The following is a 26,781-nucleotide window of genomic DNA, read 5'->3' as shown; positions in this document are numbered from 1 at the left end:
CCATTGGAGTAGTTTCTTGAATTTTGACCTGCCAGATGAGTAACATTACAGATCATTCACTATAGAAGAATATTGAGGATATCTTGTGTTGTCAAAGCATGGTCAGGTTGATCTCTTCAATTCTTTGGGTCATGTGTGTGGAAGTGACTAAGAGCAACAAAGAACTTGGGCATTATTTTATGAACAGTGTAGTAGTGCTTGATGGGTATCAACTGTTGATACTACAGTCAGATGTCTATGAGTCAAACATACTTAATATGTTTGTATGACCAGTATATTTTTGTTCTGTGTTACAGGTATTCTCTTAAAGCAAATGACCAAATCTTGGCTGAAGATAAGCACAAGGAGCTGTAAGTACATTAAACCCAAGATTGTACATTGTTTACCCTGTCTACCCTGTCTTTGGAGTAGATGTATGTAAATAATCTGATTTTTATGATTATATGAAATATAAAGACATAATTAACACTATGACCTTAATCCTAGTAGAATTAGGATATTTATACCATATAAATTTCCAGGAAATAATTGTTCCTGTATGCACATTAAAATATGTAGTATTGTATTCTGTAATTGGGAGATACGTCATTTCATTTTCTTTCTCCAGAAAAAATATTGTCACTGTTAATTTTTGTCTCTTACTTAGTTGCCTTCCCCAGCCTCATGCTTAAGATAGAGAAATATAATTTTGTTTCTTTTGTTGCCTTATGTAACAGTAAGTGCTTCGATATTTATTAGCGTAAGGTAAAATACTTAAAAAAGTTTGAAATATGAATACAATTTTGATTCTTTTTAAAGTTTTAATGTTCTTAAGGTTTTGTTTTTCAGATAAAAATAACTGTATATGTGGTTCTGGGATATCTGCATTGCTATTTTTCTGCCCTTACAGTAGTAGTTAAAAGTCCCTTGTAGGGACTGTGAAGTTTTTAGTTAAAAATTACTGACTTGGGAGTTCTTTAAAATTCACCTTACCTTAACCTTTTTGGTATCATAAGATTATCTAAATAGGGAAGCTAAAAAAATTTTTGTGATTCAATTTTTTAGTTAGTCTACCTTTTTTCCCATTATGCCATAGGAAAGTTCTGATAATCTTAATTATTATGCAAATAACTCATGTCAAATAATACTATGGAATTAAGAATTTGAGGAATTTGAGGTTAACTACACCTTCAGGTTAGACCACACTTGATTGATCGATACTGTAGTACCACCTTTTTTTGTGGGGGATACATTACCAGACCCCAGTGGATGCCTAAAATCATGGGTAGTGCCAAATACTATATATACTATTTTTTCCCTGTATTTATACACTTATGATAAAATTTAATTTATAAATTACATGCTATAAGAGATTAACAACAATAATAAAAATAGAGCAATTATGACAATGTATTACAAGAAAAGTTATTTGGATGTGGTCTCTTTCTCTTAACGTCTTACTGTACTGTACTCACCCTTCTAATGATGATGAAGTGAAAGGATACAATGCCTACATGATGAGATGGTGTGAGGTGAATGATGTAGGTGTTGTAACGTAACAGTAGGCTATTATAAGGGTTACTTGAACACAAGCACTGTAATACCACGACTGTGGATCTGGTAACCCACAGGCTACTAAATGACTAATGGGCCAGTAGTTGTACAACTTGGATACACTGAGCCAAAGAATGGTTTACATCCTGGGTGGGACAAGGCTGGACAGTGCAAGATTTCATCATGATGCTAATGGGAATGGTGTGAAATTTAAAAATTATGAATTGTTTATCTGGAATTTTTTTCTTTTTCTATAACCAGAAAAAAACTTCATGAAAGAAATTCTAAATTCACTAAATTTAAAGTGTTAACTTAATATGCTTATCTATTACAAGATAAACTTTTTCAACTTTATAGTCTTAATGGTGAACTAAGTGAGCAAATATAATGCATGTCTAAAGTTTGAAAGAGCACAATTTTATTTTTTTAGTATAACATGAAGTCTTCTTTTTTTAAATAAATATTTTATTGATTATGCTATTACAGTTATCCCATTTTTTTCTCCCCTTTATTCCCCTCCACCCTGCACCCCCCCTTCCCCCAGCATTCCTCCCCGCCCCCCACCCTGACTTCCTGTTTATGGGTCATACATGTAAGTTCTTTGGCTTCTCCATTTCCTATACTATTCTTAACTTCCCCGTGCCTATTTTGTACCTACTATTTATGCTGCTTTTTCCCTGTACCTTTTTCCCCATTCTTCCCCCTTCCCCCTCCCCTCTCATCTCCATTTCTGTGATTCTGTTCCTGTTTTAGTTGTTTGCTTAGTTTGTTTTTGTTTTTTTAGATTCATTTGTTGATAGTTGTGTTTGCTGTCATTTTACTGTTCATAGTTTTTGATCTTCTTTTTCTTGCATAAGTCCCTTTAACATTTCGTATAATAAGGGCTTGATGATGATGAACTCCTTTAACTTTAACTCATCTGGGAAGCACTTTATCTGTCCTTCCATTCTAAACGATAACTTTGCTGGATAGAGTAATCTTGGATGCAGGTCCTTGCCTTTCGTGACTTTGAATACTTCTTGCCAGCCCCTTCTTGCCTCCAAGGTTTCTTTTGAGAAATCAGCTAACAGTCATATGGGAACTCCTTTGTAGGCAAATGTCTCCTTTTCTCTTGCTGCTTTTAAGATTCTCTCCTTATCTTTAATCTTGGGTTACTTAATTATGATGTGCCTTAGTGTGTGCTTCCTTGGGTCCAACTTCTTTGGGACTGTCTGAGCTTCCTGTATCTCCTAGAAGTCTATTTCCTTCGCCAGATTGGGGAAGTTCTCCCTTATTTTTTCAAATAACTTCAATTTCTTGCTTCCTCTTTTCCTTTTGGTGCCCCTATGATTTGGATGTTGGAGCATTTAAAGTCCCAGAGGTTCCTAAGCCTCTCCTAATGTTTTTGAATTCTTGTTTCTTTGTTCTCTTCTGGTTGAATGTATATTTCTTCCTTCTGCTCCTTATCGTTGATTTGAGTCCTGGTTTCCTTCCCTTTACTATTGGTTCCCTGTATATTTTTCTTTGTTTCACTTTGCATAGCCTTAACTTTTTCCTTCAATTTGCAACCATACTCAACCAGTTCAGTGAGCATCCAGATTATCAGTGTTTTGAACTGTGCATCTGATAGGTTGGCTCTCTGTTCATTGCTTAGTTTTATTTTTGGAGCTTTGACCTGTTTTTTCATTTGGAGCACATTTCTTTGTCTCAGCGTGCCTGTTATGTTGGGAAAGGCAGAGCCTTAGATATTCACCAGTGCTGGGCAACCCAGGCCACTGCATTTTGATGCTGTGTGTGGGGAAGGTGTCTGACGGGGAACAATGCCTCTTGCTTGGCTCATGGCTGGCTTTCAGTCACTTCCTCCATTACCTACAAGCAAAGTGGTCTCTTCTAGTGCTCATTCCTGGGTGGGTGGGCTTGTGTTCATTCTAGGACCCGGTAGGTCTCTCCCATGGACTCTCCTGTGAGGCTGGGAGTTTCTCCTGCCACTGCAATCCCCTAGGTTTTTACCTCCAGAGATTTTGAGGCTTTCTTTTCCTCCCTGGGAACCCTGGATTGTGTGGTTTGTCTCGTTCCCCAGCTGTTACTCATGGTTTATCCGCACGGAAATGTGTGACCACCTGGTCCGCTGGCCACTACCTCCTCTGCTGGGTCCTCCAGCTGCTGCCTTGCCACATGTCCTCTCTGCCCTGGCTGCCCATTTCTACCCCTCCCACCGGTCTGGATGAATGTTTCTTCTTTAGCTCCTTGGTTGTCAGACTTCTGTACAGTTTGATTTTCTGGCAGTTCTCGTTATTTATTTATTTTTTAAATTTGTTTTTGTCCTTCTTTTGGCTGTGCGAGGAAACAAAGTATATCTACCTATGCCTCCATCTTGGCTGGAAGCCCAGGCCTTCTTGAAGTCTTTCTTCATAATAATTAGTGGTTAACATAGCAATATTCTTATACTTGCTAGTATTGTTACTTGATTGATTTGCCATGAGTTGATTATCTTTTTTCTGCGGCTGCTGGTTCTCTGCCTCATAATTTTTAAACTCTCAGTTGAATATAGCCACTGCAACACTAGCCCTTCATGAAAGCTGCTCATTTTGTCCTTTCAGTTAAAATAGTCAAGACTTCTTTGTGCTCAAGACCAAGCTTATAAAAATATTATAAGCTGGCCCTGACTGGTGTGGCTCGGTTGGTTGGGCATTGCTCTGCAAAGTGAAAGGTCACTGGATCATTCGATTCCTGGTCAGGGCACATGCCTAGGTTGTAGGTTCAGTCCTACATTGTCAGGGCGTGTATGAGAGGCAGCTGATCAATGTTTCTCTCTCACATCAATATTTCTCTCCCTCTCTTTTCCCCCCCCTTCCCTTCTCTCTAAAAGTAAACAAGCAAAATATTTTAAAAATTGTAAGCCATAGATATAAAACAAAATTTAATTATCCAATTAAAATTGCATGCTTTATTTCATAAAACAATATTGCTTCTTAATTCTAATCTGTAAAAGACAGCCTTGATTTATCATGATATTGCAAAAATGCAGTGACACCAACACATTAGCCTGCTTTTGAAAATGTACCTTAATTCTGTGTGTACCAATAATAGTACAATGGTAACTCTAATTTTCTTGATAATACTTTGGCAAATACTAACTGCATTTTCATTAAAAATATTTTTAGTTTATAAAATGTGTTTTTCAAATGTACTTGTTATTTGTCTGGAAAAGACTGACATGCTACAAAATAGGAAACACTGGTCAGCAATGACAGTGACAGTTGTTTTTTTAAGCAGAATGGTTTTTCTCAGGTTCCTGTTTTCTAATATTCTATATATGGAAGATTCTGGGGGGTGATTTTAAGTCAGGAAAGTCAAACAATTAAATTTGTGGTGGGATTAATTCAAAACTATGTAATATATACTTTGCTCTTTACCTGGTTTAGTAACGAACTGGTTTCATTAGTCTTCTGTAGATTTTCTCAGTCTATCAGAATTTTAGTTTTGTAAATGGAGTAATTTAAAAATAAATTAGAAAACCATCACTATTTCATTCAATAAATATTTTCCAGTCACTTATCAGTCAATGTTCTAAGTACTATTTAAAGGAAAGATATTTAAAGGAAAGATATTGAGTTCATTTATAAATGGACTGACTCTCCAATTTAATTACTTCACAGTTAAAAACAGTTTCGTAATTGGAGATTTCTCAATCATGGGTTCTCTTATTGGACATATCTACAGTTATGGAACCATTTTGTTTCACTAAATATCTGTTCATTTTATGACTATCCAAATTGTATATTACCTTGAATAAAGATTGCGATAAGGAAAGTTCAAAGCTGGCTGCAGTTAGGAACAAATACCAAAGGCAATAAAAATAAATTTATATGCCACCTAACACAGGCAGGAGTAACTTGATATCTGAAGGTGTTTTTGTCTTGGCTGTATTACATATGGCATAGGGAAAACTTCTTTAAAAAAGATTCACATTTATTTACTTGACTTTTCAAGATAGCTGCCAAGATAAAGAGTGAATTTTTATAAGCAATATATTGCTATTCTAGATTTGAGCTATATTTTTCTCTTCTGATGTTGAACGAATTCTCTTTAATGTTTTTTTTACGTCAAAAATGAAATTTTTTTAAGAATTACCCTGTAAGTTTTAAAATTTTGTCTTGCAATAGTTATATGTTTTTTGGTCAATATATGATTATTATGAAATGGGAGAAAATTAATGAGTTATGCTAGGGGTATGATGCCAGAATATTGGAAAGGACAATTCTTGATCTTTGGTGCGGTGTAAAAAATTATAAATTTTTAGAGAACAGTGCCCAATTTCTAAACTAGCACGGGATATTTATAAGTATTTAAGTGACATGTTTAAGAATATGTTAAAAGCAATTAGAGACAATCAGTAACATCTTATGCTCTTATATCCATTATTATTACTGTTGTTACTTAGCAGTTCTTTGAAAACCTCAAGATTATTTTGTAAGAATAATATAAGAACTGATTGCCTATAAAGCTAATACAGTTTGTTCATAGCAAAATGTATTTGCTTAATGCAAAAGTATGGAAAAAATCCTGGCAAGCAGAAAGTCAAAATTGAAATAAAGAACATCTGGGACTAACAAGGTTAAATGGATATTGTTTTTCAATATTCATAAATAAGTATGGTATTTTTATGGTTTCTTTCTCAAAGGCCACTTTTTTCATATATTTTAAATTATAGAACTTTGAATCTAGAAATGAACTTTAGAACTAGTATCTGTAATTTATAATGAAATTCAATGAAATTTACAGTGATAAAGTAACTTGTGCAGGTTATACTATAATGACAAGTGCTGGACCAGAATTTAAGTCTCATTATTCCCATTTTAGTGCTTCTTCTATTATATCAAGCTGCTCCCTAAATATGCAGTGTTTTTTTATATAAAAGGGATTAATATCCACTGCAAGACTCAGTAACTGATTAAAATGAACTCAATAGCTATATGAACACTTAATGACTGATTAATTTCATAATATTGTATTATGGTTTGAGAAACTTCCTCAGACCTGCTACTGAGTGAGTTGAAGAGAATCATCAAATACTATATATGCCTGACTTCAAAATATAAGACATTTCACATTCTTCTAGGGAGAGAGTATATAACACAAAGCTTTTTGGCCAACTTGATTCTAAAAGCTTTTGGAGATGTTTATGAAATGAGTCAAATTTATAGCCATAATTCATTCATTACTTCATTCATTTTACAACCACATATTTTGTGGAATCATTTTAAAATACTTTTTTAACCTCATTTTCTTGAGCATTCTAGAACCTTTTTTTCTAGAACACGATGATCATTTTTGATCAAAGTTGTTTGATTCTATGTGTGATGCTATCATTGGAAATTTCATCCTAAGTTACAAGTACCTTTTACATGAGAAAGGTGTTTTTTAAAAATTAATTTTATATACAGTCTGATCTTAAGATCAAGTGTGGTATCCGTCCTTCAGTTTATTGTCTGATCTTTGTAAGATAACCATTAATTATATTGCTTTTAAAATTAATTTTTAAAAAGCTCTTTATAATAATGTTTATCATGTTTGCTTATGAGGTTGTGTTAGATTTCTTTGTTCCTTTTTAACTAACACCATTAGATGACTTTTGTGAGAATTCATTTCAAGCTTTTATACATATTCCATTAATGATTCTCAAGTAACCAGAGTTCATCTTTTTTGGGGAACTTTTGACTGTCCTCTCACTTAAAAGTTCTAAGATTTCAGTTTTTATTTTTATTTTTTAGCATATGTTATACCTGGATTATAAATCTTCTGAAAGTTTGAAAGTTTTGCTTAAATATTTTATTGATTAAAATTATTAACCTTGTCATAAAGAAAAACTCATTCCAAGAGATAATTTTAGGATTTAACTGGGTCTATATTATAGGAATTAAATCTTACTCATTTGTGGGAAAAACTGAGGAAGAAAGGTCCAAAAAGGATCAGAGAAAAGTCGCTAACCACTTCTTGTGTAGGTTAATGAATTGGAGCTTTTAAGAAACAGCTATGCATGTCCCACTGCTGGAGGAACTGTGAAGGGGGTTGGTCGCCTGTTGGCTCTTCGCAGCTACCAGCTCTGTGGGTTTTCAGTGACCATCTGGTGATGATGGACTTGGACGTGGTTGGGAAGGTGAGCTGGAGGTACTGTGGGAATAAATAAGGACAAACTGCCTAAACCTCTGTGTCTTTCACTACCTCCATCTAAGAACTACCTTTGGAGTGAAATGGCAGCTGCTTCATGCTTCATTTGCAACTACTAAATTATATACTCATTTCGCCTGTGGTTCACACCACATAGGGAAGGAAATTCTGGAAAATGTAATTCTAGTTAATGTAGCATCAAACTATATCACTTGGGTTAATCAGTTAATCTTTTCAATTAATATCCTTATTTATAAAATGGTGATAATTTTAATTAGGTAAAGATTAGGTGAATTATATATATGAAAAAGTTTTGAACTATGAAGAATCATGTAAAGCTTAGTTGTGATACAGGTTTTCGTGAGTACAATGAAGTTTATAAAAACCTCTTGAACTGGCTTCTGCTCTGGGAGAAGATGTCTTTCAAATATCATTGTGAGTTTATATTAGTGCTTTGCTATTAATTATTATCCATTTAGCAGACCATTTCTTTAATTAGCTACTTTTTCTTTTAGTTTATTCAGTAATTCCCGATGGGTGTAGTTTCCAAGTTTCTAGCATAAGATTCTTTAGAAAAAAGGAAGGGTAATGGTCTTCTTTTCTCTCCTACCTTTTTGGGTTTCTTTTTTTTTCTTTTTCTTTTTTTTTTTGAGAGAAGGAAGGGTATGGTGTTTCCTGGAACTTTATTCAGAGCTTTGCTGTGATGTGTAGTTCAATGATACTTTGCTATAAACTACTTACTTGACAGTATTTCACTATGTGGTATCTATGCGGTAAATGTCAGTGGGGTCAAGATAGAGTAGAGAGAACAGAAACTGCTGGTATGTTGAATTCTTTTTCTCCTTGGTCTAAAACAAACAGGAATATTTCGAGAATGAAGCCATGACAGATAATACTTGAAAAATAAATTAAGTGTATGCCAACACTGTCTATATTCCTTTTGGGATTGAGTTAGACTTTGGGGGAATGATACGGATTTTGGAGTTTTGGGAAATTTTTAGTACCTATTAGCAACTATTCTAATCCATGAAAACACTTTCTCTATTGAATATGTTTACTGATTTCTTTTTGGAAAGTATTGGACAATTAAATAACATTGTGTATTAAAGAACAAGAAAAGAGAGCATTATTTTATGCTCTCATTTTCACAGCAGCCTGTTGAGGTAGATATGATTACTCCCATTTTATAGAAAACTGAGGCTGGGAGAAACTAACTTGTCTTATAACAAAAAGGATAGAGTGTGATTTGGTTTCAGATCTTTTTTATTGCCTTCTATTTTGCTTACGTTCAGTGACTTAGGAAAAAAGAATATTTTTTACTTTTTTGGAAGAATATTATTTAAAACATATATACCTACTTCACAGAGTGATTATTATATTTTATAAGTTTTAATAGGGTTTACTAGAAATGTGCCATAGTTTGTAGGTGATACTGTATTTTTGATGGCAAAAGTAAAATCTTAGAGGATAACTGAGCTCATGTTGATGAACAGAAATCTAGTATTTCCAGCAGACTACATCTTTTCCTGAAGTTTTGTGTGTGATAAATTTATTCTTTGTGGTGCTAGCTCCCTCTGTAGAAGTTCATTAAGATTTCAGCTTGACTCTTCTCAATCATTTAGCAAAGTGGTTGAAATACTCATTACCTAGAATAGGTTTTAAAATTTTCTTTTAAATTTTACTTTATATCTTAATCACTTCCAAGTGTTTCTCTTGTGAAAATACTACCTTTATGAAAATGTCTCACTTTGTATATATTAAATTTTAATAGCATATATGAAATTAAATTAGCTTCCTCAAATAGTCCTACTACTTTAATGTGTTGTTTGAGAAGGCGAGAGAGACTGGTAATTTCTAGGTCTCTAAGTCTGTCTTGGGTAAGAAAAAGCCTGACGGAAAATTTGGATAAAAAAAGTTTTGTATTTTAACTGGATTTTATGTATCATATTTGCAATTATCCTTTCCCCCCAGAATTTTAAAAAAATGTTCAATTGGCTGGGAAATAGGATTTTTTTTTTTTTTCAGAAAAGAGACAAAAAATTACTGCCTAGTAGAGAGAGCAAAAGAAATATTTTCTCAAGGTCCCAAGAAATGCAGAAAATTATGATTCATTTATACAATTTGCATAAATTTATTGTTGCAAGGAAAATCTTTCATTACCAAATCTATCACCATATCCCTTTGTGGGAGTGTGGATGAATATTTCTTTTACCATCATTTTTTCTCTGTTTTTTTCTCAAACCATTTTTTATTTAAATATTAAGTTATGTAATTAGTTCTTCAAAGATGTGCTCCCTGCTTGAACGAGGGCAGAGGAAATGTGGCTGGCAGAGGAAATGTGGCTGGCTTTCAAGAAGGAGTTTAGAAACATGGGCTAGCTGATGTCAATCATAAAACTAAGGACTATGAGTATAACATAATAATGAGGATAAGCAACAACTGAAGTTTTTATGTTCTTTCAATTTATAAAAATTTAACTCTACTCTGTTCTAAGTAGGATCAAAGGACATTGTTAGGCTCAAGCATAAATAGGCTTTTAGACAATTTTGTAGGATAATTATCTTTAAAGCCTTTGTTAACACCCAACATTGATTATTCTGTTTAAGTATGATACATAGTTTACACAAGCACTGGCATGCATTATGGTGGCACAAAGAAATTGAAAGATGATTCTTGTTCCTTTCATATTTGTTGACCTTGACTGAGTTTGATATAAGAGAATTGTTTGAAAGAATAGACCTGAACCACTTTTATTAATATATCAAGTCTACCCTTTGTTATGTTTAAAGCAAATATTATGCTCTTGAAATAGTAATATTGCTTTCTTATATCAGTGAAATGTTTATGTCAATACATAAATATTTTCCTGGGGGTTCTTATAGCTTTTATTTCTTTTTAAAGTTTTTATTTTTAGAGAGGGGAAGAAGGGAAGGAGAAAAAGAGTGAGAGAAACATTGATGTGAGAGAGAAATGTCAGTTGGTTGCCTCTCATACATGCCTTGACCAGAGACTGAACCCGCACCAGGCATGTGCTCTGACCAGGAATCAAACCAGGGACCTTTCGCTTTGGGGGATGATGTCCAACAAACTGAGCCACAGGGTTATCTTTTGTTTTTTTTAATCCTCATCCGAAGATGCGTTTATTGATTTTTAGAGAGAGAGGAAGGGGTAGGGGAGTGTGAAAGAGGGAGAAACATTGATTGATTGCCTCCTATACACATCTGCAATCTAGGTATGTGCCTTGACTGGGAGTCAAACCTGCAACATTTTGGTGTATGGGACAAGGCTCCAACCAACTGAGCTGCCTGGCCAGGGCAATTATTTTTTAATCAGTTACCTTTTCACAGTCTTTAAGAATAACTAGTCTATCTTTTGTTAGTCTTGGAAGAAATCTGGAGTGGACTTCTTTTACACTGTTATTGGCTACTTAAGTCCATTTCATTTTGAATTTGGTTTAGGCAATGTGTCACATGTGTTGTAGTGCTTTCCAAGGTTAATACTTCCTATATTATTTACTTAAACCTTTCTTTACATTAACTTAAAAATTAACCTCATGTTATTAGTAATTAGTTTTAAACATTTATTTAAATGTAAAACTATAAAACTAAAAAATGTTTGCCACTTAAAATTGTCTCAAATACAAGTAGACATCATGTGTTTTTCTGATGTGATGCACTGAGAAGAACAGAATGTCGCATGTGTAGTATCCCTACAAATAAAAAAAAGCATGAATCAGGCCTGGCTGGTGTGGCTCAGTGGACTGAGTGCTGACCTGTGAACCAAGGGGTCACTGGTTTGATTCCCAGTCAGGGCACATGCCTAGGATGCGGGCCAGGTCCCCAGTGTGGGGCACATGAGATGAAACCACACATTGATGCTTCCCTCCCTTTCTTTCTCCCTCCCTTCCCCTCTATCTAAAATTAATAAATAAAATCTTAAAAAAAAAAGCATGGATCTGACTGTGAGGGAAACATTAGACAAACCCAATTTCAGTGGAACAGCTGTCCTCTACTCTTAAAGAGTCACTGTTGTGAAATATAAAGACAAAAAGTTTTCCAGATAAGAGAAACCAAAGAAACTAACAACTAAATGTAATGCATTATATCCTGATTATATCCTGATTATATTCTGAGAGGGAGGGTGGGTATTTTGAAGGACATTACTGGCAAAATTGAATATGAACTATAGGTAATAGTATTGTAGCAGTGTTATATATACTGAATTAGTAAATGTACTGTGGTCATGCAGTGGTCTTGTTTTTAGAAAATAAGATTCAGGTATTTGGATGGAAGGAGTGTTGATATCTGCAACACATTCAAATGGTTCAGTGAGAACTAAGAGTAATAATAAGTTTATATGTATATTATATAATGAGATAGATAAGGCAAATTGTGTTATACTGTTGCTATTTAAGTAAATGCAGGTGAAGAGTATATAGGAATTATTTGTATAATTTTTGCATTTTTTGTAGATTGCAAATAATTTCAAAATAAGTTATTGGTGAGTGTTCATTTACATTGTTCTTTAGATTTCACATATATGTGAAATGATATGGTCAGTCTTTTTTAATATCTAAATCATTTCTTCATGAATATTATCAAATTTCACAGCAGATTCCTTAAAGAAAATCAGGTAGACTCCTAAGATATAATTTGGTGCCTCTTTCATTATTCTTTAAATATTACCAACCTAACATTTCTTAGTAGAGAACAAAAAACTGTTTTTTCTCCAGCATTTGGATTGACTGTTTATAAGTGTGTCTAATTCTAGTAGCCATCTGTGGTAGTGTAACCATCATTTTGGTGATAAAATTTGGGATAATGCCTGTGACTGCCCTTTTAGGTCTGGATCTGGAAGAATGTTTTTATGCCAAATTTAGGCTTCTTTAATTAGATTTTTTTCTTCTTTTAAAATATGTAGATGAGGGCATGAACTTTTTCAGAACTAGTTCTTTTTGAAGTCAGGAAGTTTATATACTATCTGTATTATGATGCCTTTGTTTGTAAGTAAGAGACACACAAAACAACATGACTTAACCTATAAATGAATACTTTTATTATTTAACACAATAAATATGGAGGTAAAGGTTGGTTAATTCAGTGATTCAATAATCAGGGAGCCCTGGGTTTTTATGTTTTTCTGCTAATCATTCCTAATGTCTTTTAGGCTGATGCTCTTCATGGTTACAAATAACTGTTGCTGTTCTTAAAGGTCTGAACTAGTTGCTAACATCTAGAGACTCACGGGAAAATCTACTGTTTTTTTTAAAAATTAAATTATACTTTATTGATTATGCAATTACAATTGTCCCAATTTTTCTCCTTTGCCCCCACCTCCCTCAGGCAATCCCTACACCTCTGTTCATGGGTCAAACATGAAAGTTCTTTGGCTTCTCCACTTCCTATACTGTACTTTATAGACCCAAGAGTATTCTGTAACTACCAATTTGTGTTTCTTAATCCTTTCACTTTTTCACCTGTTCCCCAAATCAGTCCTCCTATCTGGCAGCCATCACTGTTCTCCGTATCTGTGATTCTGTTTCTGTTCTGCTTGTTTGCTTAGTTTGTCTTTAGATTCCGTTGCTGATAGATATGTATTTTTTGCCATTTTATTGTTCATAGTTCTGCTCTTCTTTTTCTTAAATAAGTCCCTTTAACATGTCATATAATAAAGGTTTGGTGATGATGAACTTTAGTTTTCTTCTTGTCTGGAAAGCTCTTTATCTGCTCTTTGATTCTAAATGACAGCTTTGCTGGATGGAACAGTCTTGGCTGGAGGTCCCTGCTTTTCATGACTCTGAATATTCCTTGCCGGTCCCTCCAAGCGGGGAGGGGAGAATATTCCTTGCGGGTCCCTTCCTAGCCTGCAAAGTTTCTTTTGAGAAATCAGCTGACAGTCTTGTGGGAACTCCCCTGTAGGACTCTTTTGCAACTAACAGTTTTTCTCTTGCTGCTTTTAAGATTCTCCCTTTATGTTTAATCTTTGGCATATTCATTATCATGCGTCTTGGAGTAGGGCTCTTTGCATCCATCTTGTTTGTGACTCTCTGTGCTTCCTGGACTTGCATGTCTATTTCTTTCACCAAATTAGGGAAGTTTTCTTTCATTACTTTTTCAAATAGATTTCCAATCTATTCTTGCTCTTTCACTTCCCCTTCTGGCACCCCTATGATATGAACGTTGGAATGTTTGAAGTTGTCCCAGAGGCTGCTTACATTATCCTTGTTTTTTTTTATTCTTTTGTTGTCTTGTCATTCTAACTGGTTGTTTTTTTTGCTTCCTTATGTTCCAAATCATGGATTTGATTCTCAGCTTCATCTACTCTACTGTTGTTTCCCTGTAAATTGTTCTTTATTTTAATTAGTGTATCTTTCATGTCTGACTTGATCTTTTTTATGTTATTGAGGTCCTCACTAAGTTCCTTGAGCATCCTTATAACCAGTGTTTTGAACTCTGCATCTGCAAAGTTGCTTATCTCCATTTTGTTTAGTTCTTTTTCTGGAGTTTTGATCTGTTCTTTCATTTGTGCCACATTTCTTTGTCTCCTCACTTTGGCATCCTCTCTGTATTTGTTTATGTATTAAGTAGAGCTGCTATGATTCGCTGTCTTGGTAGCATGGCCTAATGTAGTAGGTGTCCTGTGGGACCACTTGCACAGGCTCCCCTATCACCCAGTTAGGTTCTTGAGGTGCACCCTCCATGTTCACTGAGTACACTGTCCTCTTGTAGTTGAGCCTTGATTGCTGTGGTAGGTCAGTGGGAGGGATTTGCCAAGGCCAGTCAGCTGCAGGGACTGGTTCTGACCACTGACCACCAACCTCTGCCCTCAGTGGAGAGTTGTTGTGCAGAGGCCCACCACAGAGCAGGGCTTACTTCAGCAAGGCTTCCTGGGGCCACTTGGCATAATGTATAAAGCGATCTGCATCTGGCTGCTCCTTGTGCTGGGCTTGGAGGTGCCCAAACAAGGCCAGGCTGTGAACCAAGACCTGCTGCTGCTAGTCAGTGGCTACTTAGCAAGGTACAGGGCTTCTTGTGGCCAGTTGCTGCTTGTTTGAGAGGATTTAGGAAGATCAGAAGCATGAGCCAAGACAAATCATTTCTGTGGAAAAACCACTGTTAACTGCTTGGGTGGGCCTGTGAGTTGGTTGGGGCAGAGTCTCAGGGAATCACTGGGGCAGGGAGAACATAATGAGCCAGGCTGATGGAGTCTCAGGTATGGGGCTCGCAGTGCCCTGTGGCTCTTCGGAGGGGAGGGCTCTGAAGAGGAGCAATGGCCTCTGCCAGCAGTTCTGCCTTGGAGAGAAATCTGTTCCCCAGCCCTTGCCCTGATTCTAGACATTTCAGTTCCTCCCCTTATGCCTCTAGCGCCTTTCAAGCTGCTGTCCCAGTGCTGGAGCTCAGTGGGAGTGAGTCTGAGTAAGTCCGTGTACAGGTCCTTTGAGAGGAACTTCTATGACTCCAGCAAGTTTCTTCCACTGACTCAATCTCCAGTGGTGTTTATAGCCAGAAACCACAGGGACGTAACTTCCCGGGACTGGAACCCTGGTCCTGGTGTGGGGCTGGTGCCCCTCGCTCCTGAGACATCCCTTCTGATTTTTATCTGCCACACATGGGTGTAGGACCAGCTTGTTCTGTGTCTCTGCCCCGCTTACCAGTCTAATGGATAGGGTTTCTTTTTGAATTCCCTGGTTGCAGAACTTCCATTTAACTCGATTTCTGCAGGTTTTGAGTGATGGTTGTTCTATAGTTTAGTTGTGATTTTGGTGTGGTTGTGTGAGAAGGCGACCCGTATTTACCTAGGCTGCCATCTTCAAAATCTCTTCTTGTGGTCTTTTTTAAGAGCAAGAAGAGCTTTTCCAGAATTACCCCAGCAGATATTTCCTTAATATTTCATTGACTTCCATTACATCATACTCCCCTTTCTAAACCAGTGACTAGCAAAGAAAACATATCTATGATTTGGCTTATTCTAATGAAGTCATTCCATAGACTAAAGCAGAATGCTGTCTAATAACTGAAGAAAATTTGGTGTTCTATTGGGAAGGGGAAATGGATGCTGATTTGGGAACTAACAGTTCAGTACTTACAATGTTTAAAATAAAAGGCCTGTCAGATTTTCTTGGGAATATGGCAACCAGGGCCATACCTATAAACTGCCTCAGTGAGAGATTTCCTAAAATTATCTTCTGTTATGATCTTTATTTCCTATTATTGTGCACATTGAAGAAAATTAAAATTTATAAAAATTAAAAATTTAAACCCATTCACTGACCTAAGGTGTGGAATTGAGTGAATATTATTTCAAGCATGGATGATTCTTGTTATCTACAGATTTGAAAGGGGATATACATACTTATACAATACTGGGAAGTATTGCTTCCTTTTGTCTTGATTTAATTTTCAGCCTCTTCTTTTTTTCATCCTCAGCAACACAGCAGGACACCTTTAAAAATAAACAAAATTATTTACTGTCTCTAAACCAAGGAAGATAGAAAAATACATTCAGAAAAATTGTATGCAATATAAATTGCTGCTTTGGTTACTATTTTATTTATATTTAAGAAGAGAGGCTGCATATTTTTGGAGGATCATAATGAAGAAGCTGGTCACATTTCTACTCCTTCCTGAAAATATCATTATAATATAGCCATGCTCAGCATAACAGCAATGACATTTCTATCTATTATGGACCGAATGTACGATGATGGTTCCGTAAGATTATAATGGAGCTAAAAAATTTCTATCACCAGGTAACACCGTAGCCATCTTAACATTGTAACAAATGCATCTCTCATGTGCTTGCGATGATGCTGGTGTTAAAAAAGTCACTGTGCTGTCGGTCATAAAAAAGTATAGCACATAGAACTATGCATAGTACATAATACCTGATGATAGTAAACAACTATATTACGGGTTTATAGTATAGTATTTACTACAGTTTTTATCATCATTTTAGAGTATATTCTTTCTATTTAAAGAAAAAGTTTACTGTAAGCAGTATGTCATGATATAAATCTTGTGTTTATTGCATCTCTTGATTGTATCATTTGTGCATGTTTGATTTCATCTCTTATTCTTTTGTCATTATGGCCCCTAAGTGTCCAAAATCCACTGCTAATGTTGCTAGTAAAAGGCCACATTGAATAACTGACCTGGAAATAAAATTAAGAGGGATTTAGGATTACAAAGGTGGAAAATCAATAATGGTTCTTGCTTGCGAGTCAGGCATGTCCCATTCCACCAGTACTGTGACCTTGAAGAACAAAAAGTGATGGAAGCTGTTAAGATCTGCTTCATTGAATTCAACGAGACTAAGAAAAATTTGAGAAGGGCCTGTATCAGATATGGAGAAACTTCTAATGACCTGGATTGGAGACCAGACACAGATGCATATCCTTTTCAGCACCAGGATGATCAAGGCCAAAGCAAAACGTTTGTTTGTGACGTTGAAAGAAAAGACTGGACCTGAGCACAGTGTTGAATTTATTGCTAACTTTGAGTGGTTTAAATGATTCAAGAGTTGCCATTTGTCACATAATGTGAAAGTGAGTGGTGTGTCTGCAAGTGCTGATGTGAAGGCAGCTGAAGAATTTTTGGAAACTGTAGATAAGTTGACTGTGTTGGATAATTACTTGCCAGAGCAACTATTCCATATGGATGAAACCTCTCTATTTGGAAACAGGTGCATGAAAAGACTTTCATCCTTTGGAGGCTGAGCCAGTGCCAGGTTTCAAGGCCTTAAAAGGACAGGATAATAGCCTTGCTCCAGGGCTGTGTTGCAGGCTACAAATGGAACCCATTGTGATGTGGCACAGTGAGAACCCCAGGGCCTTCAAGCATCTCAGTAAACACACACTACCAGTGCTCTACAGGAGCAATAAGATGCTGTCTTGAGTTGCTAGGTCAGTGAAATGGAGAAATACTGTTAGGTTAATAAGATACCTTTTACGGTTTTGCTTATTGTTGATAGTGCTCATAGACATCCTCTTGTTTTGGTGGTCTTCATCCCAATACCAAAGTAGTGTTTCTCCCTCAAGACACCACCTCGTTGATCCAACAAGTGGATCAAGGACTAAGAGCAGTTTTTAAGGCCGACTGCCTGATGAGGGCCTTTGTTTAGTCTATTGCTGCATCTGAGCAAGACACTGAATACAATCCTGGAAGGAATACAACATCTATGACAGCATCCAGAAACTTGCTTGGGCTTGGGATGATGTCACCAAAGAGTGTATGAAGGGAAGAAGAAACTCAGGTTTGTCCCTGACTTCAAGAGATTTGCCAAGAGTGAGAGGTTGCAGACATCAGCAAGGCTTTGGTTGAGGTGGCAAACAACTTTAACCTAGGTGTGGATGAGAACGACATTGAAGGGCTCTGGTTTCTGAGGAACTAACTAATGTGGAATTGTTGGAATTGGAACAGGAATGCATAGTGAAGAAGAGGCAAGAGAGGAGGAAGCAAGAGAAGAAAAAGAACAACCCTAAAAAAAACCACAGTGAAGGGTTTAGCAGAAGTTTTTACAGACCTAAGTGAAAAAACCACAGTGAAGGGTTTTGCAGAAGTTTTTACAGACCTCAAGAAGCTCCTTAAAAAGTTTGAAACATGGATCCCAACACTGAAAATTTTTACTAATAGAGAAATATTATTCATGGCTAATGTGTGTCTGTGTCTTAGTTTTTAAACATAAAAGTTTAAAAAGTAAAAAAAAATGTAAAAATAGAAAAAAGCTTATAGAATAAGGATATAAAGATAATATTTTTGTATAGCTCTACAATATGCTTGTGTTTTAAGCTAAGTGTTTTACCAAAGATTTAAAAGTTTACAAAATTTAAAAGTTCATAAAGTAAAAAAGTTACAGTAAGCTAAGGTTAACTTATTGAAGAAACAAAAATATTTTTAATAAATTTAGTATAGCCTAGCTATACATGTTTATGAAACCTACAGTAGTGTACAGTTATGCCCTAGGCCTACACATTCATACACTGCTCACTGACTCACCCAGAGCAACTTCCAGACCTGCAAGTTCCATTCATGGTAAGTACCCTATACAGGCATACCATTTTTTATTTTTTATACCATATTTTTTCGTTTCTTTTTTCAAGTATATTTTATTGATTATGCTATTAACAGTTGTCCCAATTTTTCTTCCTTTGGCCCATCTGTTTGGTACCCACCTTCCCCCTAGCAATCCCCTGCCTTAGTCCATGGGTTTTGAATGTAAGTTCTTTGCCTTCTCCATTTCCTATACTATTCTTACATCCCCCTGTCTATTTTATTCCTACCAATTATGCTTTCTAATCCATGCACCTTGTCCTTCATTTTCCCCCTCCCCCCTCCCAGCTCATAACCCTCCAGATGATCTCTATATTTATGATTGTGTCCCTATTCTGGTGGTTTGCTTAGTTAGTTAGTTAGTTAGTTTTAGATTCAGTTGTTAGTTGTGAGTTTGCTGTCATTTTAATGTTCATATGATCTTCTTTTTCTTAAGTAAGTCTCTTTAACATTTCATATAATAATGGTTTGGTGATGATGAACAACACCTTTAGCTGTACCTTGGCTGGGAAGCACTTTATCTGCCCTTCTATTCTAAATGATAGCTTTGCTGGATAGAGTAATCTAGGTTGTAGGTTGTTGCTTTTCATCACTTTGAATGCCTCTTGCCTGCAAGTTTCTTTTGAGAAATCAGCTGACAATCTTATGGGAACTCCCCTGTAGGTAACTAACTGCTTTTCTCTTGCTGCTTTTAAGATTCTCTCATTATGTGTAAGCTTTGGCCTTTTAATTATGATGGCATCTTGGAGTGGGCCTCCTTGCTTCCATCTTGTTTGTGATTTTCTGTGCTTTCTGGACTTGCATGTCTATTTCCATCACCAAATTAGGGAAGTTTTCTTCCATTATTTTTTCAAATAAGTTTTCAATTTCTTGCTCCCCCTCTTCTTCTGGCATCCTTATGATTTGGATGTTGGCACTTTTGGAGATTTCATAGAGTTTTCTTATACTGTCCTTGTTTTTTCTAAATTCTTGTTTCTTCTTTTTGTTCTGTTTGTTGATTTCTTCCTTATGTTCCAAATCATTGATTTGAATCCTGGTTTCCTTCCTTCACTGTTGGTTCCCTGTGGATTTTTTACTTAGTGTAGCCTTCATTTCTTCCCTTACGCTTTTGCCGTACTCAGTGAGTTCTCTGAGCATCCTGATCACTAGTATTTTGAACTCTACATCTGATAGGTTGGCTATCTCTATTTCATTTAGTTCTTTTTCTGGGGTTTTGTTCGGTTCTTTCATTTGGGCCACTTTGTCTCCTCAGTTTGGCAGGCTCCTCGTGTTTGTTTCTGTGTATTAGGTAGAGTTGCTATGATTTCCTGTCTTGGCACACCTGCTAAGTTGTATGAGGCAGGGCCTTAGTCATTTGCCAGGGCTGGGTGACCTGCTTCAATGCTTTGTGCCTTTGTCTCAGGGGAGAGCTTGGAGAGGGAACAGTGCAGCTGCCTGGCTTCTAGAAGTTTGCATGCCACTTGTCCTATTTCCAGTCACTTCACCAACTTCCTGTATGTGACTGGTGCCCTTCCAGTTGTTGTCCTGGTGGTGAATCCCAGAGTGGGTGCGTTTGCATATGTTCTAAGTCTGTGTGAGCCCTTTAAATGGACTCTCCTGAGAAACTGGCAGTTTCTTCTGTTGCCCCAACCCCCACTAGTTTTTACAGAGAGACGTTACGGGGCTTTATCTTCCCAGCGCTGGAACCCTGGGCTGGATGGTCTGGCTTGGGGCTGGGATAGCTTGCTCCCAGGGTATCCCTCCTGATTTTTATCCACCACTAGTGAATGTGGGACCACCTGCTTGCTGCCACTGCCCCTGTGCATGCCATGCTGCATTTCCTTGTCTCTCCACCCCAGTTCCGTGTTTCCACACCTCCTTCCTCCCTGGATGAATGTGGCTTCTTTAAATCCTTGGTTGTCAGACTTCCATTTTAATCTTCTGGCAGTTCTGGGTGTTGTTTTGAGGTTAGTTGTAATTCTTCTCGTGGTTGTACAAGGAGGTGAAGCATGTATATGTACACCTCCATCTTGACTAGAAATCTTTATACCCTATTTTTACTGTACTTTTTAAATGTTTATATATGCAAATACCACTGTTACAATTGCCTACAATATTCAGTACAGTAGCACGCTGTACGGGCTTGTAGCTTAGGAGCAATAGGCTATATCATATAGTCTAGGTCTGTAGTAGTCTGTACCATCTAGATGTGTGTGAATACACTCTGTGATGTTCGTACAATGATGAAATTGCCCAATGACACGTTTCTCAGAATGTATCTGCGTATTAGGTGATATGTGACTATATAGTTGTGGTGTTTTTTGTTTGTTTAGGTTTCACATCTTAATAATTGGGAGAATTTTATTCCAGACTATTATAAATTATTACTCAGTTACTTGTTTGAAATTATTTTACTCAGCCACTTAATAAAAGTAGCCTTAGGTCTTCATAAAATGAATATTACCTCCTATGCGGAGAGGTATAGATTAGCCATGGATGAAAGAGATGACTATGGGTCTAATCCGCCTTGAAGAAAGAATAAATGTAGAATTCAGTAATCTTTGGAAAAAGTGAGATGACTGTTATGTTTTACTACTTACTTAAGATTGTTTAAAAATTGTGAGTATATAATTAGGAGATCCAACCAATAAGGAGGCATAGGCAGAGATGCTTCGATTCCTTGCACAACTGAAAGAAGGATAACAACCAAATTAAAAACAAAGACAACCAGAACTTCCAGAAAATCAAAGTACATGGAAGTCCAAAAAGTAGAAATTAAAGAAACATTTATCCAGATAGTAAGGAGGGGAGGAGACAGAGGCAGAGAGGATGCACGGCAAGGCTGTGGATGGCAGACTGGGCGGTCCCACATTGGAGCGTGTATAAGCTGGGAGGAACAGTAGGGTAGCGAGACAGACTGTGAAACCCAGGGTATCAGCACAGGAAACTAAAGACTCAAAACCCCAGGGTGTAAAAATCTGTGGGGGTTGCAGTGGCAGCAGGAGAAACTCCCAGTATTACAGGAGAGTCTGCTGGAGAGGCCAACAGGGTCCTAGAACATACAGAAACCCACCCACCTGTGAAGCAGCACCTGAAAGGGCACAATCTGTTTGTGAGAAGCGAGGGAAGTAATGGAAAGTGGGGCAAGAGCTGAGCAAGCGGCATAGTTCCATCTCTGACCTCTCCCCCACAGACAGTGCCACAACACAGTGGCGAGAGTTGCCTTGCTTTGGTGAATACCTAAGGCTCTGCCCCTTGCACATAACAGATGCGCTGAGACAAAGAAATATGGCCCGAATGAAGAAACAGATCAAAACTCCAGAAAAAGAACTAAGCGATGAGGAGATAGACAAGCTATCTGATGCATATTTCAAAACACTGGTAATCAGGATGCTCACAGAATTGATTGAGCTTGGTCACAAAATGAAGGAAGAAATAAAGGCTATACAAAGTGAAGTAAAGGAAAATATACAGAGAGCCAACAGTGAAGGAAAGGAAACTGGGACTCAAATCAATGACTTGGAACAAAAAGAAGAAATAAACATCCAGTGGGAACAGAATGAAAAACCAAGAATTCAGAAAAATGAGGAGAGGCTTAGGAATCTCCAGGACACCTTTAGACGCTCCAACATCAGAATCATAGGGGTGCCAGAAGGAGAAGAGGAAGAGCAAGAAATTGAAAACTTATTTGAACAAATAATGAAGGAGAACTTCCTCAATCTGGTGAAGGAAATACACTTCCAGGAAGTCCAGGAAGCTCAGAGAGTCCCAAAGAAATTGGACCCAAGGAGGAACACACCAAGATACATCATAATTACATTACCCAAAATTAAAGATAAGGAGAAAATCTTCAAAGCAGCCAGAGAAAAGGAGACAGTTACCTACAAAGGAATTCCCGTAAGACTATTAGCTGATTTCTCAAAAGAAACCTTTCAGGAAAGAAGGGGCTGGAAAGAAGTATTCTAAGTCCTGAAGGGACTAACATCCAAGATTACTCTATCCAGCAAAGCTGTCATTTAGATTGGAAGATCAGATAACATAAAGTTTATCACATAAGGTAAAGTTAAAGGAGTTCATCATCACCAAGCCCTTATTATATGAAACGTTAAAGGGACTTACCTAAGAAATAGGAGATCAAAAACTATGAACAGTAAAATGAAAACAAACTCACAAGTATCAACAACTGAACCTAAAAAACAAAAACTTAAGCAAACAACTAGAACAGGAACAGAATCACAGAAATGGAGATCCCTTGGAAGGTTATCGGTGGGGAGAGGAAGGGGGAAAATGGGGGAAATAAGAATAGAGGAATAAGAAGCATAATTGGTAGGCACAAAATAGACACGGGGAGGTTAACAATAGTATAAGAAATGGAGAAACCAAAGAACTTGTTGTATGTACTTGTATGTACAAAGGATATGAACTAAGGAGGGGGGCAATGCTGGAGGTGTAGGGGGTGCAGAGAGGAGGGGTAAAAAGAGGAGAAAAAAATTGGGACAAGTGTAATAGAATAATCAATAAAATATACTTTAAAAATTGTGAGTATATAATTAAATTATTCTAATTTAGTTATCTTTGAATCAGTTTGTAGTAACCAAACCGCAGCTATTTAGTTCACCTTGCATATGAAGAACTTTATAAATATAATTTTCATAATATTTGTATATATTTATGCTTTCCTTTTTTTTTTTTTTTTTTGTTAATGTAAGACCTGGAAAATAATAGTATTAAAGCAGCAATTTCTTAAAGATTTATAGTAGTGTCTAATTTTAGAATATTCCTGAGAAGTGGGTATTTTTAGCCTCTCTTCAAGACTTTCATATTGTTTTTAATCATTATTATCTTTTGCACCTTTATTATTTGTTCTCCTTGTTCATTCTAATTATGCATTAGCATAACAAATTTATTATTTTTTTGATAGGACATCTCATCAGGTATTTGAAAGTGCTTAAACATTTTTTAAGGGTAGAAATTGTCATTTGTAATCCTAGTAATTAGTGGGCCCTTATATTTGTTGACTGAGTTGACAACTTAATTGATAATAATATTTCACCATCCTCCATTAGTTTTATAAATGAATTTTCTGTTGTTCTTACCTTAGACTTGTGACCTGTAAAATGTTCTAAAATTATATATGTATTTTCATAATTGTTTTATGTGAGTTTGTATAAAGCAAATATTTATTTTAAAAGTGTAATTATTTAGCTTTGTAAACCTGTTAGTTATTTGGAAAAATGAATAATGTATGATATGAAGCACTTCTTTTATTGCTATTTTTATGTTTTACTATCTGGGAAATCTCTAGGTGAAAGTTTTGGTCTGTTACCTATCTTCTTTGTTCTGTCTGGAATGATTTATTGATATTGTAAAATAAAGCTTACCAGTAAGGCTGTAGATCGGATTCTGGGAATCATCTCACTGACTTTGTAACTGGTATTGTTGACAGCATTATCACTGTTATTAATTATTATCCTTTGAACATCCACATTTTAACAAAGAGTAAATAAAGCCATTATACAGGTTTAATTCAGGAATGACTTAGCATGCAATTTAATGTCAATCTGTAGGGATTGTATGTAAAACCTTTCTTTTTTTAATAGACTTAGGTGTTACAGTTCTAAGGCCCTCTGCTTATGGCCATTTTATGTGCAAAATTTTTGATGATAAAAATTGTTTCACCAACTTCTAATGAATGATTCCATTTCCCATCCACAAAGCTATTCATAGGTATCATTTAATGCTTAATTTATGCCTTCTTTTCTCATAACACTAATGAAAATGTCCGCCAGGTTCCTGAGTATTTTCAGCTGTACAAAAACATTTAGTAGCATTCCTTTATTTTACTAATGAGTAAGCTGAAGCACAGGAATCATAATTGGCAAGGGAAAGACTTTTACTCAGATCTTTTCATAGTCCATTGTTCTTTCCATTTTACCAAATTATGTTCATTTTCCCAATATGTACATTATGGAACTGTGTTGAATTTTGAATTGATGTGCTTCTTTGTAAAGAATCAAATTTGTTCTTTATTTTCTGACTGTGACTTTTGGTTTGAATACAGGTTGAGAAAGTGCATGTGAAATAGAATTACCTAGTAATTAAGTATTTCATCCTTTATTGTTATGACCTCTGTAAATAGCAGTAATTTTTCTTCCTTTGATTAACAGGGGAATAGACACTTAACATATTTGTTCAAGGTAACAGTATACAATTGAATTAAGAGTACTCTTATATCAGCTGTAGCTCTTTGGCTCTTGTCATCACTCACTTTTGTATTTTTAATGTAAGGTAATTCATGCGAATTACCTGACTAGTTTCCATGCATGTAGACATTCAAATATGCACATTATTGACATTTGGTCTATTATAATTTTTCTAAACTGAAAATCTGATCGCATTTTTTCTAAGTTTAAAACCTTTTAATGACCCTCCTTTGTCTGCAAGCTGAAGCCCAAAGAAATTCCTTTGGTTTTTACTTTCTAGTTTTGTCATCTATTTGCATTTTATTGAACACATATCTCTTGTCCTTACATCCATATACACTGCTCCTTCTAAAACCCCTCTCTTTGTAGGTCACCTTTCACTTTTCAAATCCTTTTGAAGATTTGGATCTTTGTTTAGAAAACGTTTACCTGTTAAAAAACAACATTCAACTGCATACATTTTGAAGATCTTAATGGTTTTATTCAGTGATTTGTGAATCGAGCAGCACCTAATCTAACAGATAGGGAGTAGCTCTGAGAAGCTGTACAAAATGAAAGACTTTTACAGGCAGACGGGAGTGGGAAGAAGGAAGTTGTACCAAGGCAAAAAATTGTGTTGGTTATTGAAATTACTTTCCTTAGGTATTGGCAGGTGCCTATTACATTGTTTTGTAATTTCTTGTTTACTTTTGTCTCTTTTAGATTGCCAGCTACCCAAAGGCACGGCTACTTTTATTTTATTATCATCAGAGTTTGGTACTATGACAAACATATTCTAGAGGCTCAATACATTTTATTTTATTTATTGTTTTTTAATTTATAGGCCAGCTCTCAACCCACTGAGCCACACCAGCCAGGGATTCAATACATTTTAAATGAATATTTTCCTGAACATCTCTGTTGTGCTTAAACTCTGTTCATTCTTCCTGTTATAGTTCTTGCCCAGAATATAGCATCTTCTATGATTACCCTTCCTCCAGTCTCACCCCTTCTCTTATCCACACTTCACTTTCTTCTTTTAACGTTTGTTGTGCTTTTGTTTATTTCTGTCCTATTGATTGTCTGCCTTTCCAGAACACCAATTGGTCCTATCCCTTGACCATGTTATTAAAGCACTTGAATAGTTCTCCATTGCCTGTTGGATTGAAGGTGTGCAGAACAGACTTCACCAAGATGTGCTACTTAGGCATGGGGATTATTTTGAGCTGAAGGCCATCAAGACCCTGTGGGCCCAAGAGAAACTTTTACCTCTCCGTTAAAGAATTAAAATAAATGGCTTTGCTCATAGTAAGAGTTATTAACAGAAATAATTTCTTATGACTTAAATGGCAGAGCAAATATCTAATTTCTGAATATCTGCCCTTCTTATCATCCTGCAAATTACATGCTCTTTCCCTCTGAATCTTCAGGTGCCTTACCTTATCCTATGTCATAGATACCTCATTTTACCTTTCTGTCTTTGAATCTTCTCAAAGCTGCTTCTTCCAGAAAGTTCCCCCTTTACCTCTAATAAATTTGCTTCTGTTATTGTACTATAACTTGTTTTTGTTGTCTTCCCAACTAGCCTGAACTTCTTGAACTTCCTGTGACTGTTTCTTATGCACCTCTGCTTTAGTGTAGTACATAGGTCTGCTTATTAAATGCTGTTGAATCAAATTAAATGCCTATGGATTATGGAATAATTATTACTTAAATTGGAAGTTAAATTTTAAAGAATTGATGATTTAGGAATTTTAAGAAAAGAATATTAGCTTTAAAGCATAATCCAAAAAAGATAATTTTTGAATTTTTATTTATAGAAAGATTTTTGGACAATTTAAAATGATTTTGGTTTCTTTGTATTTAGCATTCTAGGAAAATATAAAAAA

The 26,781-nt window shown here is 36.0% G+C and overlaps 1 protein-coding gene across 3 annotated transcripts in view; it reads left to right on the top strand.

Moving 5' to 3' along the window:
* Nucleotides 1-26,781, top strand: part of ADK (adenosine kinase) — a 581,730-nt gene that overhangs the window by 81,802 nt on the left and 473,147 nt on the right. For all 3 annotated transcript variants that reach the window (XM_054572534.1, XM_054572535.1, XM_054572536.1), the window contains one exon: nucleotides 297-350. In XM_054572534.1, coding sequence (XP_054428509.1) covers nucleotides 297-350 — 54 coding nt within the window. The remainder of the gene's footprint in view (nucleotides 1-296; nucleotides 351-26,781) is intronic.

This window comes from Pteronotus mesoamericanus, unplaced genomic scaffold, assembly GCF_021234165.1.
Source record: "Pteronotus mesoamericanus isolate MK-2021 breed Mesoamerican mustached bat unplaced genomic scaffold, CSHL_Meso_final contig_24, whole genome shotgun sequence".
NCBI classification, from domain to species: domain Eukaryota; kingdom Metazoa; phylum Chordata; class Mammalia; order Chiroptera; family Mormoopidae; genus Pteronotus; species Pteronotus mesoamericanus.
This window is presented reverse-complemented; position numbering and strand designations above follow the sequence as displayed.